General features: G+C 35.3%; 2 protein-coding genes and 1 pseudogene across 2 annotated transcripts; 2 read left to right on the forward strand and 1 right to left on the reverse strand.

Annotated features, from left to right (window-relative positions):
• Positions 1-467: 467 nt before the first annotated feature.
• On the forward strand, positions 468-4388 carry LOC145558902 (NADP-dependent D-sorbitol-6-phosphate dehydrogenase-like). Its single transcript, XM_081620268.1, has 6 exons — positions 468-773; positions 1994-2088; positions 2188-2305; positions 2688-2820; positions 3244-3463; positions 3929-4388. Exons 1-6 carry the CDS (start codon positions 641-643, stop codon positions 4157-4159), a joined length of 930 nt encoding a protein of 309 aa, XP_081476394.1. The 5' UTR covers positions 468-640; the 3' UTR covers positions 4160-4388.
• Positions 4389-4661: 273 nt separating this feature from the next.
• Positions 4662-8475, reverse strand: LOC145560277 (polyprenal reductase 2-like). The gene is made up of 6 exons (XM_081621536.1): positions 8297-8475; positions 6899-7248; positions 5944-6178; positions 5273-5371; positions 5052-5123; positions 4662-4943 (listed from the first exon to the last, which is right to left on the reverse strand). Exons 1-6 carry the CDS (start codon positions 8456-8458, stop codon positions 4839-4841), a joined length of 1023 nt encoding a protein of 340 aa, XP_081477662.1. The 5' UTR covers positions 8459-8475; the 3' UTR covers positions 4662-4838.
• A 4240-nt stretch (positions 8476-12715) lies between these two features.
• Positions 12716-13965, forward strand: LOC145558017 (protein BASIC PENTACYSTEINE4 pseudogene; annotated as a pseudogene).
• Positions 13966-20618: the final 6653 nt, after the last annotated feature.

Genomic DNA, 20618 nt, shown 5'->3' on the forward strand with positions numbered 1-20618 from the left:
GATTTGTTTCATGCTTATTGACCTCAAGTTGTGGATTGATGAGGGTTAATAATCGTGGTCATGATGAAATGATCACCACTATCATGCTTGTGGATATATTCGTGTAATTATCAAAGTTGCATGTTTTCAAAGTTTTTACAAAATATATACTAAACTACTTGTATTATGGACAATTTTGTCAAGTTAAATTATTGTATGCTTACAAAACACGGACTATAATATATGAATATAATCCGTATTATAATACAAAGTACTCCGTATATATTAATGATCAAAGATGCATATTTTCAAACAAAACATACTATATTAAAAACAGATGATGGAGGGAGTAACTTCTCCGTCAAAACATACTCGTATATGCCGTACAAAATATTCGAATACATGTATTTTTTTGGTAGTTACATTCTGTGGTTAAAAATGTTCCTATAATAACAACGACAACAATAATACGGAGTAATATTCCATAATAATAATCACATTAATTAAAAAATCTACACATGATACCGGATTCACAGTGAGTGAAAGGTACAAGAAATAAATACGTGTGCTTCATCTGCTACTGCTCTACGCCTCTACATTGTTCTTGTTCAAACCTTCTCTGTTTTTTTTTAGAGATTAAGAACAAAGAAAACAGATAAAAATGGCGATTACACTCAACAATGGATTCAAAATGCCTATTGTTGGGCTTGGAGTTTGGCGAATGGATAAGAAAGATGTCAAAGATCTCATCCTCAACGCCATTCAAATCGGTTACCGACATTTTGATTGCGCTGGTATCATTTTTCTCTTCTTTATTCTTGTGCAAATACCCAGATTCAATTTTTTTCATTTTTTTGGTGGGTGTTTCAGATATTTTAAGGGGATTTTGTGGTTTATCTGTTGTTATTTGATTTTTTGTTGGAGAGTATTAAACTATTTATCATACCAAGTATAAATTGGTGTTATGATTCAATTGAAATTAGCTGTATTTGATTGGTTTAATTTAAAGCAAACCCATTTAATTTATGTCTATTTTACCTGTGTTATTGGGTTGAAATGTCTGTGTTAATGTTTTTTTTTTTGCAATTTTTAGTATGCTTATTCAGTTGTGCATGTGTATATCTGTTGCTGCAGTTTTGGGAAATACAGTAGTTGTTGTTATAGGGCTGTTACAATTTACAGTTTTAGCTGAGGGTGATAATGAGCTTGTCCTGCTCGTTAGCTACCGGCTCAGCTCGGTCAAAACCCGAAATTAGTGGGCTCGAGTTAAGCCAAGATAAGCTAGGTTGAGACTTGAGACCATAATAAATAAAGGTAGTAGGCTGAGTACCTCTTAACTCGGCGGAGAAGCTGATGAGTTGTAGTGTTTGTCTGCTTGATCAATTGTAAAGATTGAAAAGAGTATAGAATGAGTAATGAGTTATGAGTTACGGGTAACAATGGATTTTACTAAATTCTCATAGAGGTCTTGAAATATTGGCAAAATGTTTTTAATTTTTGACAATATTGGCAAAATGTTGAAAGCAGGAATATTTTAACTATAGAGAAAGTGTTTGTTTGGTTAATTGGTTGGAACTCACTATGGAAAGTTGAGTCTTAAGTGGTTGAGCTAGGCCTGAGCATGAGTTAGAGCTATAAACTTGAGCTCGTTCGGCTTCTTATTATCCCTGATTCTTACCCGGTCATGAATGGAAGCCTGAGCCTCATAGGCTCATAGCCCTCCTCAATATGTGAGGAGGGTGGTTGTTGATGTTGTTGGATTTTTGTTTCTATATTGTTGTTTGAGGGTGGTTGTTGATGTTGTTGGATTTTTGTTTCTATATTGTTGTTTCTTTGTTAGAATGACTATTGTAATTTTTGATTCCGGGGTCAATATGTTTCAAAATGTACTTATATGCAAGAGCATTAGAACGAGTAGGAAAATAGCACTCATGTATTCATGTTTGTTACAATGTATTATTTTAAGCTTTTTGTTGAAAGGTTATGATGTGTAACTGCGCAAGATTTCTTGCAGCTGATTACCAGAATGAAGCTGAGGTTGGGGAGGCACTAGCTGAAGCATTTCAAACTGGGCTTGTTAAGAGGGAGGATCTTTTCATTACAACTAAGGTTAGTCTATTTAGAGAGAGGACAAAGTTCCTATTTTGGAAGATATCCTGATCACCAGATAACAATTACACTCATATATCATGTATGATACTGTTTCAGCTGTGGAACTCTGACCATGGACATGTACTCGAAGCCTGCAAAGATAGTTTGAAGAAACTTCGACTTGATTATTTGGATCTGTACCTAGTTCACTTTCCTGTTGCTACAAAGCATACTGGTAAAATTAATATTCTTGACTCTTTTATGATGGATTGTGACTTTTCTACGGTTATGTTAGGGATAACAGATTGTTGAGGATCAAACTCAAATTACATTATTTGTGCAATGCTATGAGTCTATGAGATGGATGTGGTCAATATTCGTAGTTTCATACTAAAAGACCGCTTACACTTGAATTTATAATTTTCAAGAGCTATGGATGTCTAGGATGTCACTTGAAGACCTTATAATGTTAGCTATAGTTAGATAAACACTCTTTAAGTCATTAGCTGTGAAATTTTTTCTGTTGTAAGTTTTCAGAGGAGTCATGTAGGAAACATATCAACTGATATATTTCCGGTGATACAAAGCTAAGTTCTTCCTGCACAATGTTCTTACAGGAGTTGGTACCACTGCAAGTGCTTTGGATAAGGATGGTGTTCTCGAGATTGACACTACCATATCCTTGGAAACCACATGGCACGCTATGGAAGATCTTGTTTCTAAGGGTTTAGCTCGCAGCATTGGTATCAGGTAACTCAAATGAAGCTACTTATAACCTCATTTGATTGTGTCTGACACAAGTAGTAGTGTGCTCTTCCTACTGCCTTACGATAAGGTCATGTTTTTCCTTGTGTAGACATCATATTAATTAAGTAACCCTTAAAGATGTCTTACTAGATACTTCATACTTGCATAATAACTAGGGTAATGTTTCTATTTCATTATGAAATTACAGAGTATCTGAATTTTGGCTATGCATGTCAAATTTCTCAATATTTTTTATGATTCTTTAGAACTTCTCCTGTTGGACTTTTTTTTTGAAAGACTTCTCCGTTTAGAATTTGGTGTTTTGTTGGTTATAGGAAGCTGGAAGTCTGTAAAATTTGGCAAACTTCACATAACTTTCCTGAACTGATTATAGTTTAGATCACTAATAATTGAAACTGCTTGCAGTAATTATGACGTCTTCTTGACAAGAGATTGTTTAGCGTATTCCAAAATCAAGCCTGCCGTGAACCAGATTGAAACACATCCTTACTTCCAACGTGATTCTCTGGTGAAATTCTGTCAGAAGCATGGTATCTGTGTTACCGCCCATACTCCTCTAGGAGGTGCAGCTGCTAACACTGAATGGTTTGGGACAGTATCTTGCTTGGATGATCCAGTTCTAAAGGTAGTTTCTCTCTGTTCTTATGCAGATATTGTCTTATTTCTATAGGCATCAAGCAATATTTAAAAAAAATTTATGTGTCCAGTTTCATAATGGAATCGTGTCAATATTTTCCATATTGTGGAAAGAAAGTTCTTCAAAGGCTTAGGCAGTACCTTAAAAGAATTGTTTGAGACCGCTTTTTATCCCTTTTTTTTTCTTTTTTTTTTTAATTTTATTTTTTGTCTCCTGCAAAGAGGATTTCTAGAGTGAGTTTTATAGAATGATTTAAAGTTCCACTTTACAAAATGTCTCAACTCTCAAATACCTGGCTGTAATATTTGCAAAGACAACAACTAACTGTGAGACAAGATCATAGAATATCAGGTGTTATGTCCTTTCTTCAGGAAGGATTTGGTAAACATCAAATATAATTCACTTGGAATCTGGTTGGCTACTACTCATCTAATCCTGTTCCTTTATGATCAGGGTCTTGCGGACAAACACAAAAAGACAGCAGCTCAGATTTCTCTCCGATGGGGGATTCAGCGCAATACAATTGTCATACCAAAGTCATCCAAGCTTGATAGATTGAAGGAGAACTTTCAAGTTCTAGATTTCGAGCTGACTGAAGAAGACATGGAACAGATCAAAAGCATGGATCGTAAGTACCGGACCAATCAACCAGCCAAGTTCTGGGGAATAGATTTGTATGCATGAAGCTGAAGTGTTCAGTTACGAACAAGACTTTAGGACCTATTAAAGGGACATGTCTATGCTTAATGATTGATTATAGTCCCTTGGTTGCTTCATGGCATGGAAGTATCAGTTGTAGCTAAGATAAATAAAGAACTTTGCACATCTGTGAAACTCTGAACTTATATAGCTCACTGCTTTTGGCATGCGAATTATCATACCTGCCATCGTATGTTATTAGTGTTTTTATCAAGTTTCCATTGTTTCCATTGTCACTATGTCCTAACCTCACATATAAATAATTCACCGAGATTGACTAAAACTTGAAAAGTTGATTTTTAATACTTTTTGCATAAGCCAAAATTTCTCTTGTTTGTAGAAACGAGGCTTTTTCCCCAAAAAATCTCAAAATAGTGTACACATAACATTATGACCCCTTCGGCCACTCCCCCTGTCTAAACTTAGGGGTCACTTATCTACAACGAGGCAGAAAGCAATCGAAGCAGTGAAAAGTATAAAGTTTCGAATCTTAACCATCTCAGTATTGCCATTTAATGTGAGCCGCAGGGCAAAAATTATACATGAAGTTCAGAATCAGTGAACAAATTTGTATACTCTTTTTCTCTAAATGAGAGTTACAACAGATGAATCAGACATTTTTCAGGTTATAATGTTATATGTACAAATGTAGCACCGATAACTGTCAATACACAAAGGGAATAATTGCATAGCGGTTGCTTGGATAGTTGTCAAATTTGCGTTTATACCACCGGTGTGTCTCTGCTGCTGCAAACACAAGATTAGCCATCTGCCACAAACCATTGCATTAGACCTTCTTAGCTATTACAGATATAGACACCAAGTAAAATGTCAATTGCTTTTCTATATGCATTTCATTCAAGGTAAGAGGAATTACCACAAATGCAAACATTAACCACACTGTCAGATCTAGGCCTCCGCTAGCAACCACAAGACCGGCATACATAACCTTCATGATAAATCAACCAAGAGTTACCAAGGAGAACATATGTAACATTGCAAATCTTACTTTAGTGGCTTTGTGTGTGTGTGTTGTGTGTGTGTGTGTGTGTGGGGGGGGGGGGGTGGAGGGGGTTGATGGAGGAGAAGAAGCATTACAATCTCAGCAAGATAATGAGGAGACGAGGCAACTTCAAACCAGTCACCATGAGGAATTCGATAATCGTTATCTTGTTCCTTCACTTCTCGAAGATTTCCCTGATATATTATTAGCAATTTCGCATTAGTATAACACTCACCATCTTCAACAGAAAGCTTGTAAACCAAACACAAGACAACTAATAGTCTAATAAGCAGAATTAAGGGTAAATGGGTTATTAATAGCATGGCAAATAATCCAAGAAATAGACTGTCCTCTAATCACTAAAACCAGAAAGCCAAGATGTCAGAAATCCCTACAGCCTACAGAATTGACCCCATAGATATAATCATAAGGCTCCCCAAAAAGTCGAAGACACATGGAGACCTGTGATGAAACTCAAAGCACTGTACCTTAAAACTTACGATGGAATAAGCACTATGACATTGGAAGAGAGAAGCATACGTGAATCATCAAAATAATTAAGCTAAGCCAATTCTGAATATTATGGTCTAGTATACAGAGGACTAATGTTGTTACTATTTTTTCCCCACTTATTTAGCTACGAAAAAACTTGCTAATTATCATTAGAACAAATAGAATATATCAAGCAAATTATTGCAATAATGAGTTAGCAAATCTCAATATCTCTTTTTCAGGCCAGCTGGAAATTTCAAAAAGCAATACTCACAAGAATGGCATGACAACGACACTGATGAAGCCAACCACAGAAAAAAATTACTGCTCCAATCCATTGAAACCAACCAAGCTTCAGTAGAGGACTAAGAAACTCCAACCATTGAAATTCTACAGGTGGCATGTGTTCTTTTCCTTTCACAATAAATTCAGCAACTCTGTTTGCTACAAATGTAAATACTTCAGGTGCACAATTGCAGCAAAGGGACAGTGGTGCAGCCGTGTAAAAACTAAACACAAAATTAAATCATGTAAGGTAAAGAGCAGTCGATTTAAAGTTAATATGAAATAAATTAAACAGTTGTAAAGCACATCTCAATCTGTTGAACTGTAAAATCATCAATTTGTTTAACAAACATAAAAGCTAACAATGGCCTACAGAAAAAACTTGTCTTAGCAAAGTTACTTCCATCTACATTCTAAAGTGCATCGCAAGTCTTAAACACAACTCAGGAGCAAACTGGTCCCCAATTATTATTGAATAACAAGTCCAGCTTTTTATAGTCACTCAAGTGCGGAATAAGGATATGTCATGTCAAAAGGTCTTTCTATATCCTAACATCCTCATTATCGGTGGCATAAACAACTGTGCGGTTTATTAAGCCATCATATAGTTTATTGCACAAACCTTGAGCACAGCTAAGAAGTAATTTACCCAAACTACAATGAAAGTCTGGGATCAGAAAAGAGGCAACTGCAGATATTAATATTAAAGACAGTTAAACAGAATTGACAAAAACATTAACACATCCAGAAAATTCATCATTTACCAAGGATAGCACAGATAAGCATTCTTGTGTGTTATTCCTATTATGTATTGTACCAACCATAAATGCATACTTATTTACTAAGCCAACAAAATCTCAGTTGAAGCAGGCAGATAAGAGTATCATGAATAAGAAGGCTATTCAACTCAGGTAACTTTGACACATTAGGTATGAGCATCTTACAAGAAACCCGTTAGATATCCGCAGATATGCATTTGGGCTGTACTGCTGTAGTTGAACACATATAGTGACTCATACAAGCGCCGCAACACTTGAAATTCCATCAAAATAAGAAGAAAGACGGATCGCCAAATTCTGAAGTTGTGCTCCAGTGAAGTTGATTGTGTTTTATAAATGGAAAAAATGTGTGAGCCTCCAGTCAAGTAACTGGCAACAGTAGAGTGAGATGTCGCTTCTGAAACCAAGGATCCAATTTTATGTGCATATTCCCAAGTTGCAAAAAGCAAAAATGATGTCCATATTACAGCAAACACATAGAAATGAGAGAAAAATTTCTGCGGCACTGTGAGTTTCTACAAGTTACAGAAGGGCTCATGTTAGAAAGATGAATTCCATAAATAAAAGGACCAATCTATAACATAAGAAAAGAGGTTACATGCTTTCAAATAAACATATTTCATACATGCATTAAACTGAAATGGTCAAGCCAACAAATGTGATAGTAAGGATTCAACAAAACACATTGCCATATCTAGCTATGCTTGATATATACAAAACACATTGCCATTTCTAGCTATGCTTGACATCATATAGTAATTATTAATCAGAAGTTTAGAAGTTCAGTTCACATTCCTCAAGCAGAAACCTCATGCAAAAACCGAGATTCAAATATAAATTAGTAGTCACATTAACTATTGTTTCCCATTTTAATTATGAGCTCCAACTGAGATAGGGGATCACTATTCACTTCAGGAGTTACCAACTCCAGCTCCAAAGGTAATAATCCCATCTAGGAAATGTAGCTTCATCTCTAAGACGATGATTGACCACAATAAAACCCAGGTTTTCTTCACTATCCCCTTGACATAGATGAACAACTTAATGTGCATTACGCAACAGCTCCTCATTTTCTATCTATTGCTGATCCTACATCAATCATAGTTAACCCAATTACGTGGATGTCAACTAACTTAGTTAGTAAAGTCACGTGGGGGTGATATCGGTACCCATATCCCATCAATATCATTGCCTTTGCGACTCTCTACACACTAATAACTAAAGTTCATCTAATAACATAAGCAAGTGTTCCATCAATCTCTATTTGGGGTACCCAATTCTTAAACCATGTCAAAACCCTTAAATCAAGGCAAACAAACGGGCATCTTATCAATCCAAATTAAAAGAAAAAAGCAGTATCAAATTAAACTCAAACAATTGAAATCAAATTTTGAAAAAACCCCACTTGATAAATATACAAAGAACATAAACCTAAAGTTGTAACATTAATGATACAAAATTAAAACCCAGAACATAAACTGCAATTTCAAACGAACTAAATTCAATCAAATCCAGAAATTGAAATTAAATATACAGTAATTAAAGAGAAGAAGGAAGGATTACATTGAGACGAGAAGATGAGTTGCAGATTTTGCCACGACCAGCACACACAAGAAGAATATGATGCAGAGAATTGAGATGAGAAGATGGAAATGAAACAATTAATATGGGCAAAATCCATGCTAACCATGCCATTCTTAGTAATCTTTCAATTTCTAACTCCATTTTCACCTTAAATCTCTCTGCCGAAAAACCCAATTACAGATTGGATTACCCAATTGTTTTTTGCACTGCAAGCTATCAAAAGACTCAGTTTTTGATGATTTAATGGTGGGATTAAGAAGATACTAAGCTTGGGGTAAGAGCAAATTAAGGGGTATTTTTTGTTTTTGATTTTTTTTAAGGGGTACCTTAGTTAAAGCTACATGTGCTCGAGTGCTCTTTACTCTAGTTTTTGACGGAATTGATTCAATTGAGAGGGGAAAGGAAAACGAAAACGTACTATGAATGAGTGATGGTAGAGACTATAGAGTGAAGACACTTTGATGTGACGAGGGGAAGCAAAGACTAAAGAGTTAGATCTTTTTTTACCCGACCCAATTGGAATCCTTCGTCTAGAGACCATAAATTTTCTTCGTTCTCTACTAGACAAATCCGTCGAAGCTGACTTGATTTGGCATAAGAGTAGAGTTTGATATTTTTTATCCGATTTGACTATAATCCTTTAGTTGGAGAACTCACTTATGCCTAAAACCTTAATTGACTTGACTTATGATTAGGCCTAATTTGGGGCGTTAGATTGTTAGTGATGTTGTAAGGAATTACATGTTGGCTGAGAAAGAGTGTACATTGTGATGATTATGTAGTCGAAATTTAATCATAAGTCTTGAATGTTACTAGTATGACTTTAATCTACAAAGTTAGTAACTTTAGACAATAATTTTTGCACATCCCAAATTGATAAATGGAAACTTTATTTAGATACAAAGATTGTGAATTTCCTACTCCTAAATTGGAAATGGTTTAGTGGTACACAAATGATCAATTAAATGACTTGTTAAGAACTTTAAGAGAGAACTATTTGAAAAAGTTAAAAACATGGATATATTACGTTAATTCACTAGATTTATATTGCAATTGGCCTAGACTAATGAGTTTCACGAAGCAAAATTGCCACCATGAACCAACACACAGATACCTAAGGAAAAATTGTTAGCCAACATGACACGGGACGCCATGATAAGTTATACACATGGGTTTGACCGATACGATCTAATTGGAATTGAGTTGTGCCACCCCACCCCAAATACCCCGATACACCAATATGACCCAAGTCATTGAAGTCAACTTGAGTAAACTAATTGTCATCTAATACAGTGAATTAATTTTGATTTATGTCAAATTTTCACTTTTTTATGGCACCATTTAATGCAATTGAAATATTCGGATGAAATAATTATATAAGAGTGTGAAACCGTTTTCCCTAGATCGTCTAACACTTTTAACATTTTTACCACAACAACAACCAAAAAAAAAAAAAAAAAAAAAAGCAATTTATCCTGAACCAAAAAAAAATAAAAAATTGGAAGTAATTTATACTTGTACAATAACACAACTATACAGGTTTCAAAAAAAAAAAAATAATAATAATAACACAACTATACAAGTAAGAAAATCCTACGGTCCTACCAAACACAAATTGCTGCGCTTTTAGAATTACTCATCTTTCTCTAACTTTCTCAGCAAGGGTTTTTACTGCTGCGCTTCTTAAATGTGGTAATTTTAGCAAATCATTCATTCTTTTTTTAAAGAATTTTTTGGTGAGTTTCTTCTTCTCTTCCATAATTATATGTCACTTTCTTCTGAATTTTCCTTACAATTATTTGATTATTGTCATTCTTCTTGAATAATTTATTTGTGTCCTTTTCAATTTCTCTTTTTGCATGTCATTTAATGTTTTTAAATTACCCAATATTTTGTTGTATCTTTCCTACCCAAAACAAAAACGCACAAACTGAGTAATTTGGTGGTTTTATTTTGAGATTTTGTTGCCAAAAATACTAAATTTTTTTAGGGTTTTGATTTTTTTTTTTTTTTTTTTGTACTTTCATTAATATGTTGGAGTAGAAATGCAATGTGGGTGGTTGGGTACGATCAAGGAACATGGGTTTGAAAGAACAAAAAGAGGGAATTTTTTTGGTAATTTCTATGTGATTTTACTAGAAATTTTGTTAGTAGTAGAGAATTTTAGATTTTTTCATGTTTATATTGATGTTATTGACAATGAACTTTGTTGGACTAGTTATTTTATCTACAAAATGTTCTGTACTCTGATTAATTTTCTCCGTCCCACTAATAGGACATATTTCTATGTTGAGAGGTTGCAAGATATTAGGTTATAATTTTACCCATTCTTATCTTAATAAGATGTTATGAGTAGGTTATATAATAATGAATTTGCCATAAATTGACTGTTTAGTATCTTAATAAGATGTTTGTTGTTCTCCATGATTATATAATTATCATAAATTATCGAGTGTAATTATAGGACGGAGAAAGTAATTAATTTACAAGTAGAAGTTATTAACTTGTTAGTTGTTGGTAATATCTGGTCTAGACTCTATAGCATGACAAAGTTGACAACTTTTCCTACTAGTCACTCAGTCAGCCTATGTAACTAGAGTGGAAATTGCAATTTTAAGAAAAGTAGAATTTTGGCTGGTTTCTCCATATTAGATTTAGGAGAAAAAGGAATTTTGTTGGTCATTGATCACAAAATAGTTTTTGTCCGAAGTTTGAGTTGGACTGAAATGTTTCTTCAATGAATTTTGCAAGATCCACTGTTTCACCTCACTCCCGATAGCTTTTGTAGTCTCAAAGAGGTTTTTGATTTATTCGTCGAGTCCGAAACAGTTGCTCCCCCCTCTAAACTATCTGCTGTTCTAATAGTCCCTGTCTCCCTGATATCTGTGATCTTGTACTGAGTTTTTTATCTGTTTTTTCCCTTGACTTGTTTTTTTTCCCCTAGCGATTTAAAACAAATACTCCCATGAATTTCTCAATGCCTATTTATCAGTGTCATGCTTTCTTTGAGCTGTTTCATAATTACACTGGTCTTCACTGATTACTAGGTCCCTGGATTCTGTACTGTGTTACCAAAAGATGTGAAGCTAATAATATGGCAGTCTAATTTAGTTGCAAGAGGTTGCTATTTGAAATAGAAAAATGAGTTAGTTGTTACAAGATTATTGTTTTTGACATCTAAGTCAAGTCAATATGTTATCTCTTTTCCGAAAAGTGTGGTCATTGCTTGTATACAGTAAGATGTTTATATGCAAGGTCGGCATATATTTAATAACATTTTTATGAAGTCATTGCTGCTTTTGCCTACCTCTATTCCTTTGTTTAATTTTCTAACCATTTCGAATTTATACAATATCCAGTGGTAGAACATAAGTTATTGTTGCTTATGCCAACTGAGGCATCAGATTAGGGATCCAGGTTGACAGCAGGTGCTCAAGAGAGTCAAGACCATATGTTAGAATTTCATCATTTAAGTGTATGTATTGTCTAACATGTTGAAGTTCTCTGTCCTGTGATAATTCATAATGACTACTAAGTGGAAGCTAGTCTAAGATAGGTTTGCTTTACCAAGTGGAAGCTAGTCTAAGATATTGCCATTGGTTTGCTTTACCAAGTGGAAGCTAGTCTAAGATAGGTTTAAGGTTTCTTATTAGATGAGCATGAGATGTTAATTTGATGAAGAATGACCGTATCACTTTAATAAAAATGGCATGCCCAATTGAAGCATAAATTTGTAGGCTAGGAAAGAAAAAAAAAACTTGCACACCTAGACTGTTGATGAGAGGAAATTTCTTACACGAAAATTGGTTTCCCCATATTCTTCCATTTAGTTTATGGGGTTGACAACCATTAGATTTGGTTGACTATTTTATTTCCCTCAGGTGGAAACAATTTTCCTTTTCCAAGGAAGAATTGCCACATTTTTCTGGTTTTCTCCCTAGCTCCTCCCTCCATTGCTCCATGTACTCTTTTCCCTTTTCTATGTACCTTATGTGGCAAGGAAGCAAATAAATTGAAGTTTGTAACCTAATTTCATAGAGCTAACTTTCCACAGGAGTTAAATTTGGTTTAAAATATTTTCCTCTGAATTAAACACATCCCTAGCTTGGAAATTTAACTGTTGTGCCCTCAACATAAGGGTGTTTTTTTTTTTTTTTTTTTTTTTTTTTCTTTTTGAACCAATGAAATGTGGAAAACCTGGCTACACAAAGTTTTCTTCCTGATTTGCTCTTTTGTTGTAGTTATATTTTTTGAATCTTACCACTATATTTTTCTTGTTAAAATGCTGGTGTGTATCAGTAATCTGCAACAAAATCTGGTTTCTTCCTTGAAACAAACTACTTCAGGTTAGCGATAACTTTGCTAATTTCAGGTTAGCGATAACAAAATCTGGTTTCTATGGATGCTGGGGGGCAGCGAGGAGGTGCAAGACATAGGTGTGATGATTTCAGGGATCATTCTCCTGTAAGCAACCATAACTAGATCTCTCTTGCTCTTAAATTTTCCAGTCTCCCCTCCTTGAAATAGGAGTTTGGACGAATGCAAGTTTTGAAAAGTAATGCTGTAGTTACACTCATCTCTTTTTTATTACAGTGGAATATGATTGCATACCAGCATCAGATTAAGGAGCAGAATGCTTTGAATATGAACAGGAACCTTTTGAACATCATGGCTGAGAGAGATGCTGCTGTTGTGGAAATGAAAATAGCTTTGCTTGAAAAGAAAAGGGCCTTGGAAGAGCGAGAATTAGCGGTCTCACAGAGAAACTTGGCAATCAAAGAACGTGATGAAGCTATTACAGAAAGAAACAATGCCTACCATACCCTTCAAAATTCTATGAGGCAACCCTTGAGTCCTGGAGTTCAATGTGGAACCAGTAGGTTGGCTGATCTCCCTTTCGTCACTCAACAAATGCAATTACTTGATGCTTTGTGCAGAACTGCAGTTCCATCTGAATGTAACAAGCTGCCTCAGACAAAGAAGGTGAAGGAGAGCAAGAGATGTGCAAGGAAGCCGAGGGAGAAAAAGACTTCTGATCACTTGAAGGTGAAGAATGACTGGGATGGTCAAAATGTGGGCTTGAATCGAGTTGACTACGATGACACCATTATGCCAGCCCCTGGTTGCTCATGTACGGGGATATTTCGGCAGTGTTACAAGTGGGGGAACGGGGGTTGGCAGTCATCTTGCTGTACGACCGCCATGTCAGCTTATCCTCTTCCACCTGTCCCTAACAAGAGATTTGCTCGTTTAGGTGGTCGGAAAATGAGTGGAAGTGCCTTCTCAAAGTTGTTAAGTGGGCTAGCATCAGAGGGTTTTGATTTCTCTAATCCTGTGGATTTAAAGGATCGCTGGTCTAAACACGGCACCAATCGCTACATATCAATCAAATAGAGATGACGACTGATGACATAGGTACTAATATAGTAGTAATCTTAACTAGTAGGATTCATATTCCTCCCAAATCCATATGAGGTTTATTTTGCTTTTAATGCTTGTATCCTAAGTACATTGGAGATACTCCAGCAAGAAGTGTACATATCAGTGCAGTGATCCTTTTGGCTTAAAACTGGATGAATGATGATATAAACTGAATGTGTGGAATGGGGCAATGTTAGCAAGCAAGTTTTCTTTGTTTCGAAACTGAAGTTTTTGTGTGAAGCAAGGCTTGGGTACATGAAGAGATTCTTGAAAAGACGACGATTAAAATTTGATTATATCATTCACCCAACTGTTCTTGCTCAAAGCTAAAATATACAAGTCATTGCTCGGTTTAACTAAACAAGAAGGTACCTGCCTCTTGCTAGTTGCTAGAATAACTAGTCGTCCCAAAGCTACTTGACCGCCTCATTCAGTTACTTGTTTTGTTTTTTTGACGGACTTTATAGTGACACAAGACAATGTAACATTTGAAAATTTAATAAAAATTATAGATTTTAGTTGTATGATATACGACAACACAAAGTCCAAATGAAAGAATGTAATTAGAATGTTCCAGTAAAAAAAAAGTTTGATTTATCAATCCTTGTGTGTAGTATTGGCGGTAGAGCATCAAAAACTGTGCTCATGATGGGAGCGTCATAGTTAGGTTGTTTCATGCCTTATTGTTATAAGGAATGGGGAATTATTGTTATAATAAATGGAGGAGTGACGAGGGAGAGAAACCCAAAAACTTAATATCAAAGTCCAAAGCGATGTTTCATCCTAAAACTAATTGACAATAAAAAATAAAAAAAAATAAAAAATAGTCCGCTTCTTTTCAACGTGGAACAAATAATACTAACAATTGTACTTTTTTTTTTTTTAAAGATAAATTAGTATTGTTATGTTAATTTCAATTGTACTTAACATAACAATACTAACGTGGAACAAACAATACTAACAATTGTTATGTTAATTTCGATTGTACTTAACATAACAATACTAATTTATCTTTAAAAAATATTATTAAAAAATGTCAAGCTAAATCTTGCTACTCAATTCAAGTTGGGTTTTGATCACGCATTAATTAAATCAAGTTCGAATCTCTCACAAGCTTTACAACTCAATTAGCATGAGAGAGAGAGAGAGAGAGAGAGAGAGAGAGAGAGAGAGAGAGAGAGAGAGAGAGAGAGAGAGAGAGAGAGAGAGAGAGAGAGAGAGAGAGAGAGAGAGAGAGAGAGAGAGAGAGAGAGAGAGAGAGAGAGAGAGAGAGAGAGAGAGAGAGAGAGAGAGAGAGAGAGAGAGAGAGAGAGAGAGTTGTCAAAAGTTGACCCGATCCGAAATACCGACTTAAACCCGATTATTAACCGAATCATCTGAACCCGAAAAAAATGGTGACCCAAACCCGACCTGAAACCAAACCTAGACCCGAGTTGACCCGAGTACGTGAGAACCGAACCTGAACATTAACTGACCTGGAGATGACCCAACCCGAATGTAATCCGTAAATTATTGACTTGAACTGAACCCGACTTGAACTGAAATTGACTCAAACCCGTTTTAACCCGTTAAAACCCGAATTTAACACAACTTGCTACTAACCTGACCTGAATTCAACCCGACCCGTTCCTAACCCGACCCGAATTTAACCCATCCTGTTACAAACCCGACCTGAAATCAACCTGACTTGAAATTAACCTGACCCAAATTCAACCCGACTTGTTATTGACTAGACCCGAATTTTACCAAACCTATTACTTACCCGACAAAAAAATTCAACCCGATTTGTTACTAACCCTGACTCGAAATCAACACGACTTGTTATTAACGAAATAAAAATTGCCGAAATATTTACCATGGTCTCTAATACCCTCCGGGAGTCCAATTAGATGGGTGGAACCATCTAATTTGCCTTTAAACGGCCAATTTACCGGTTTACAACTTGCGCCAATTTCATTAACTCAAGCCTACCACAAACATTTATGACATCATATAATGATCATACATGGTTCCAAACGGCATTATATGAACCCGAGATGTATCCCCTAAAATCTAAAGGCTTTTCGACACCGGGCTCCGAAACCTCCAAAATTTCTCAAAAAACTTAGATATAAGCCTTCAATTTTGGATTTTTTTTTTTACTTTCTTTTGCCCGAAAATAAATTTTTTGAAATGTTACTAAGGTCCCTAATATCCTCTGGGAGTCCAATTGGGTGGGTGGAACCATCCTATTTGCCTTTAAACGGCCAATTTACCGGTTTACAACTTGCACCGATTTAATTAACTCAAGCCTACAACGAACAATTATGACAACATATAATGATCATATAATTTTTCCAAACGGCATTATATGACCCCGAGATATAATCCATAAAATCGTTAAACCTTTTGACACCGGGCCTTGAAACATCCCAAATTTCTCAAAAAAAATGGATTTCAATTTTTGACTTTTTTTCGCTCAGAAATAAAAATTGCCGAAATGTTTACCATGGTACCTTATACCCTCCGAAATTCTAATTGGGTGGGTGGAACCATCCAATTAGCCTTTAAACGACCACATTACCGGTTCACAACTTGCACCGATTTCATTAACTCAATCCTACCACGAACATTTATGACAACATATAATGATCATATATGGTTCCAAACAGCATTATATGACCCCGAGATATATCCCCTAGAATTTCAAGACATTTCGACACCGGGCCCCAAAACCTCCAAAATTTCTCAAAAAGTGTGGATATATTAGTCTTCAATTTGGGACTTTTTTGACTTTTTTTTCGCCCGAAAATAAAAATTGCCTTAATGTTTACCATGGTACTTAATACCCTCTAGGATTCCAATTGGGTGGGTGGAACCATCCAAATTGCCTTTAAACGACCAATTTACCGATTTACAACTCTCACCGATTTCATTAATTATTCAAGCCTACCACGAACATTTATGACAACATATAATGATCATATATGGTTCCAAACGAAATTATATGACCCTGAGATATATCCACTACAATCTCAAGGCTTTTCGACAACGGGCCCCGAAAGCTCCAAAATTTCTCAAAAAGCGTGGATATTAGCCTTCAATTTTAGAATTTTTTGACTTTTTTCGCCCGAAAATAAAAGTTTCTAAAATTTTTACCATGGTCCTTAATTCCCTCCGGAAGTCCCATTGGGTGGGTGGAACCATCCAATTTTCCTTTAAAAGGCAAATTTATCGATATTGTAGGGAATATTTCAAGCATTACCCCAAACTTGAACCCCACTGTGATCATACACTAAAGTACGGTGGCGTCCAAATTAAAGGGAAGAAAGATAGAGCAAAAGAGTCGCCAACTAACAAGTTTTAGGAACTTGTAAACCGTTCACGAGGTGAAGGTTACACCCCTTAACGATCCAGGAGATCGTTAACTCTAATAGGTCTGGAACCATGACTGGAAGTTCGGGGATGAAGGTGCAAATCCAACCTAAAAGAGATTGAACCTGCCCTAATAATAGGCCTCTACTTAATTCTGATCGTATTCATGTGCGCTTTCTGACTAACATGCAATCAATAGGTTAACCCTAAACCTGTTTAATCTATGTTGGTTGAATATTAATACACAAATAAATCTATTATTGGCGATCACTTGGATTATAATCAAATTAACCCAAATAAGATTATTAATTATCTTATTAAGCGTGATTACAAGTACCAATTCCCTTTAAACATGCATAAAAGGTGTAATCAAGCAATAACAATAAATATCAAGCAACATAATAATAGCCATAATAATACCATCATAATCATAATAATTATTATAATCATAAAAATAGCCATGTTAAATCATAATAATAGCAAGATCCTAAGCATGGTACTAATAAGATTAATAACAAACCCTAGCATGTCACTAAACATCAAAGATCAAATATATAGCCCTAACATGATACTAACATGAATATTAGGAAAGAAAATAGGAAGCATCATAATAAGCATATTTGATATTAGAAATTATAGTTGTTTACCCTAAACATGATAATAGGAAGATCAAAACACTCTAACATGACACTAGGAATCAAAATAACAATCTAGACATGATTTCTAAATTATAATATTAATAAATCAATTAAAGTACTTACTTGGATGCCTCGTACCTCTTTCTAATAACAAAATACACACGTTAGTAACTTCAAGGAAAATAATAAAACAAACAATTAAATTAAATAATTGAAATAGAGATTTGGGACCAAACCCTCAGAAATTAAAACCTTTCACGTTTAGGGCGAAGACAACTTCGAATTTGGCTAGGTGTTTCTAGATCTTGTGAATGCGGAATTTTGTATGCAAAAAGTTGGTTAGAAAAGAGAGAGAGTATCAAGAAATTCTTGATGAGAGTTGGTAATTGTTGATGATTGAAAACAGAATTTTAGGAGGCTATAGAGAAAATCAGCCGGATATGATAAAAAACGAATCAGAGTTTCGAAAAGAATAAAACACGCGCGTGGCGCCAGACGCCAGGTCTAGCGCCAGACGCCGGGTATGGCGCCAGGTGCTGGTCTTGTCGTCAGACACTAGAAATAAATTTTCACGCGTTTTCTTAATTTGATAAAATTTAGCCGTACGAGAGGGCAAAATCGTATTTTCTTTAAAAACACTTCTTTTATTCTGATTAAAACTCTAAAAAGTCAACCAAAGTCAATTTACCAATGCTAATTAAATTAGGAATGAAAAGAACCTTCTAGAAGAATCTAGAAGACTATAACCAATTCTAATTGCATTAGGAATGATAAATCCATATTAGGCCCTCATCTAGATCATTGGGTCGTACATAAAGATCAAACCGGGCCCAGTTTAGTAATTTGGCCATAACTTCCTCATTATTCATCGGAATTGGGCTTATAATATATCATTGGAAAACTCTTTTCAAGCCCGACCCAACTACACTATTATTGGACCCTTGCCATGGACCAAAACAAACTAGATTGGTTGTTTTCTTAAAATAGGTTTTCAAAAACAGAGAGAAAGAAAAGAAATAAAAACTAACCGCAACACTAGACTTTCCTCACTTTCACTTCATTCGATTATGATTCGACATGAAAGGTACTCATCACTGGGTTTGGTTTTGGGGAGACACAAATGGGTGTCTACAGATATACAACTTGCACCGATTTTATTAACACAAGCCTACCACGAACATTTATGACAACATATAATGATCATATATGGTTCCAAACGGCATTATATGACCCCAATATGTATTCCCTAGAATTTCAAGATTGTTTGACACCGAGCCCGAAACCTTCAAATTTTCGCAAAATGCGTGGATATTAGCCTTTAGTTTTGGAATTTTTTGACTTTTTATCACCCCGGAAATAAAAATTGCCGAAATGTTTACCATGGTCCCTAATTCCCTCTGGGAGTCCAATTGGGTGGGTGGAACCATCCAATTCTCCTTCAAACAGCCAATTTACCGATTTACAACTTGCACCGATTTCATTAACTCAACCCTACCACGAACATTTATGACAACATATAATGATCATGTATGGTTCCAAACAACATTATATTACCGCGAGATGTATTTTCTAAAATCTCAAGGCTTTTCGACACCGGGCCCCGAAACCTTCAAAATTTCACAAAAAGAGTGGATATAAGCCTTCAATTTTGGAATTTTTTTGACTTTTTTCATCCAAAATAAAAATTGCCGAAATGTTTACCAAGATCCCTTATACTATCAGGGAGTCCAATTTGGTGGGTGGAACCATCCAATTTGCCTTTAAACGGTCAATTTATTGGTTTACAACTTGCACCGATTTCATTAACTCATGCCTACCACGAACATTTATGACAACAAATATTGATTACATATAATTCCAAACGACATTATATGACTCCGAGATGTATTCCCTTGAATTTCAAGACTTTTAGACACCGAGCCCCGAAAACTCCAAAATTTGTCAAAAAGTGTGGATATTAGCCTTTAATTTTGAAATTTTTTTTACTTTTTTTTTCCCGGAATAAAAAGTGTCTAAATGTTTACCATGCTCCCTAATACTTTTCAGGAGTTCAATTGGGTGGGTGTAACCATCCAATTTGCCTTTAAACGGTCAATTTACCGATTTACAACTTGCACCTATTTCATTAAATCACGCTTACCATGAACATTTATGACAACATATAATGATCATATATGGTTCCAAACGGCATTATATGACCTCGAGATGAACCCCCTAAAATTTCAAGGCTTTTCTATACCGGGCCTCGAAACCACCAAAACTTTTGAAAATTGTGGATATTAGCCTTCAATTTTGAAATTTTTTGACTTTTTTCGCTCGAAAATTAAAATTACCGAAATGTTTACCATGGTCCCTAATATCCTACGGAAGTCCAATTGGGTGGGTGTAACCATCCAATTTGCCTTTAAACGACCAATGTACTGTTTAATACCTGCACCGATTTCATTAAATCAAGTCAACCACAAACATTTATGACAACATATAATGATCATATGGTTCCAAACAAAATTATATGACCCCGAGATGTATCTCCTAAAATCTCAAGTCTTTTCGACAACGGGCCCCGCTGAAACCTTTAAAATTTCTCAAAAAGCGTGGATTAAATGCATTCAATTTTGGAATTTTTTGACTTTTTTTCGCCTGGAAAAGAAATTACCGAAATGTTTACCTTGGTTCCTAATACCCTCCGGGAGTCCAATTGGGTGGGTGGAACCATCCAATTTGCCTTTAAACGACCAATTTACCGGTTTACAACTTGCACCGATTTCATTAACTCAAGCCTATCACGAACATTTATGACAGCATATAATGATCATATATGATTCCAAACGGCATTTTATGACCCCCAGATGTATTCTCTAAAATATCAACACTTTGCGACACCGGGC

This window comes from Chenopodium album, chromosome 9 (genome assembly GCF_948465745.1).
Source record: "Chenopodium album chromosome 9, dcCheAlbu1.1, whole genome shotgun sequence".
Taxonomy (NCBI): domain Eukaryota; kingdom Viridiplantae; phylum Streptophyta; class Magnoliopsida; order Caryophyllales; family Amaranthaceae; genus Chenopodium; species Chenopodium album.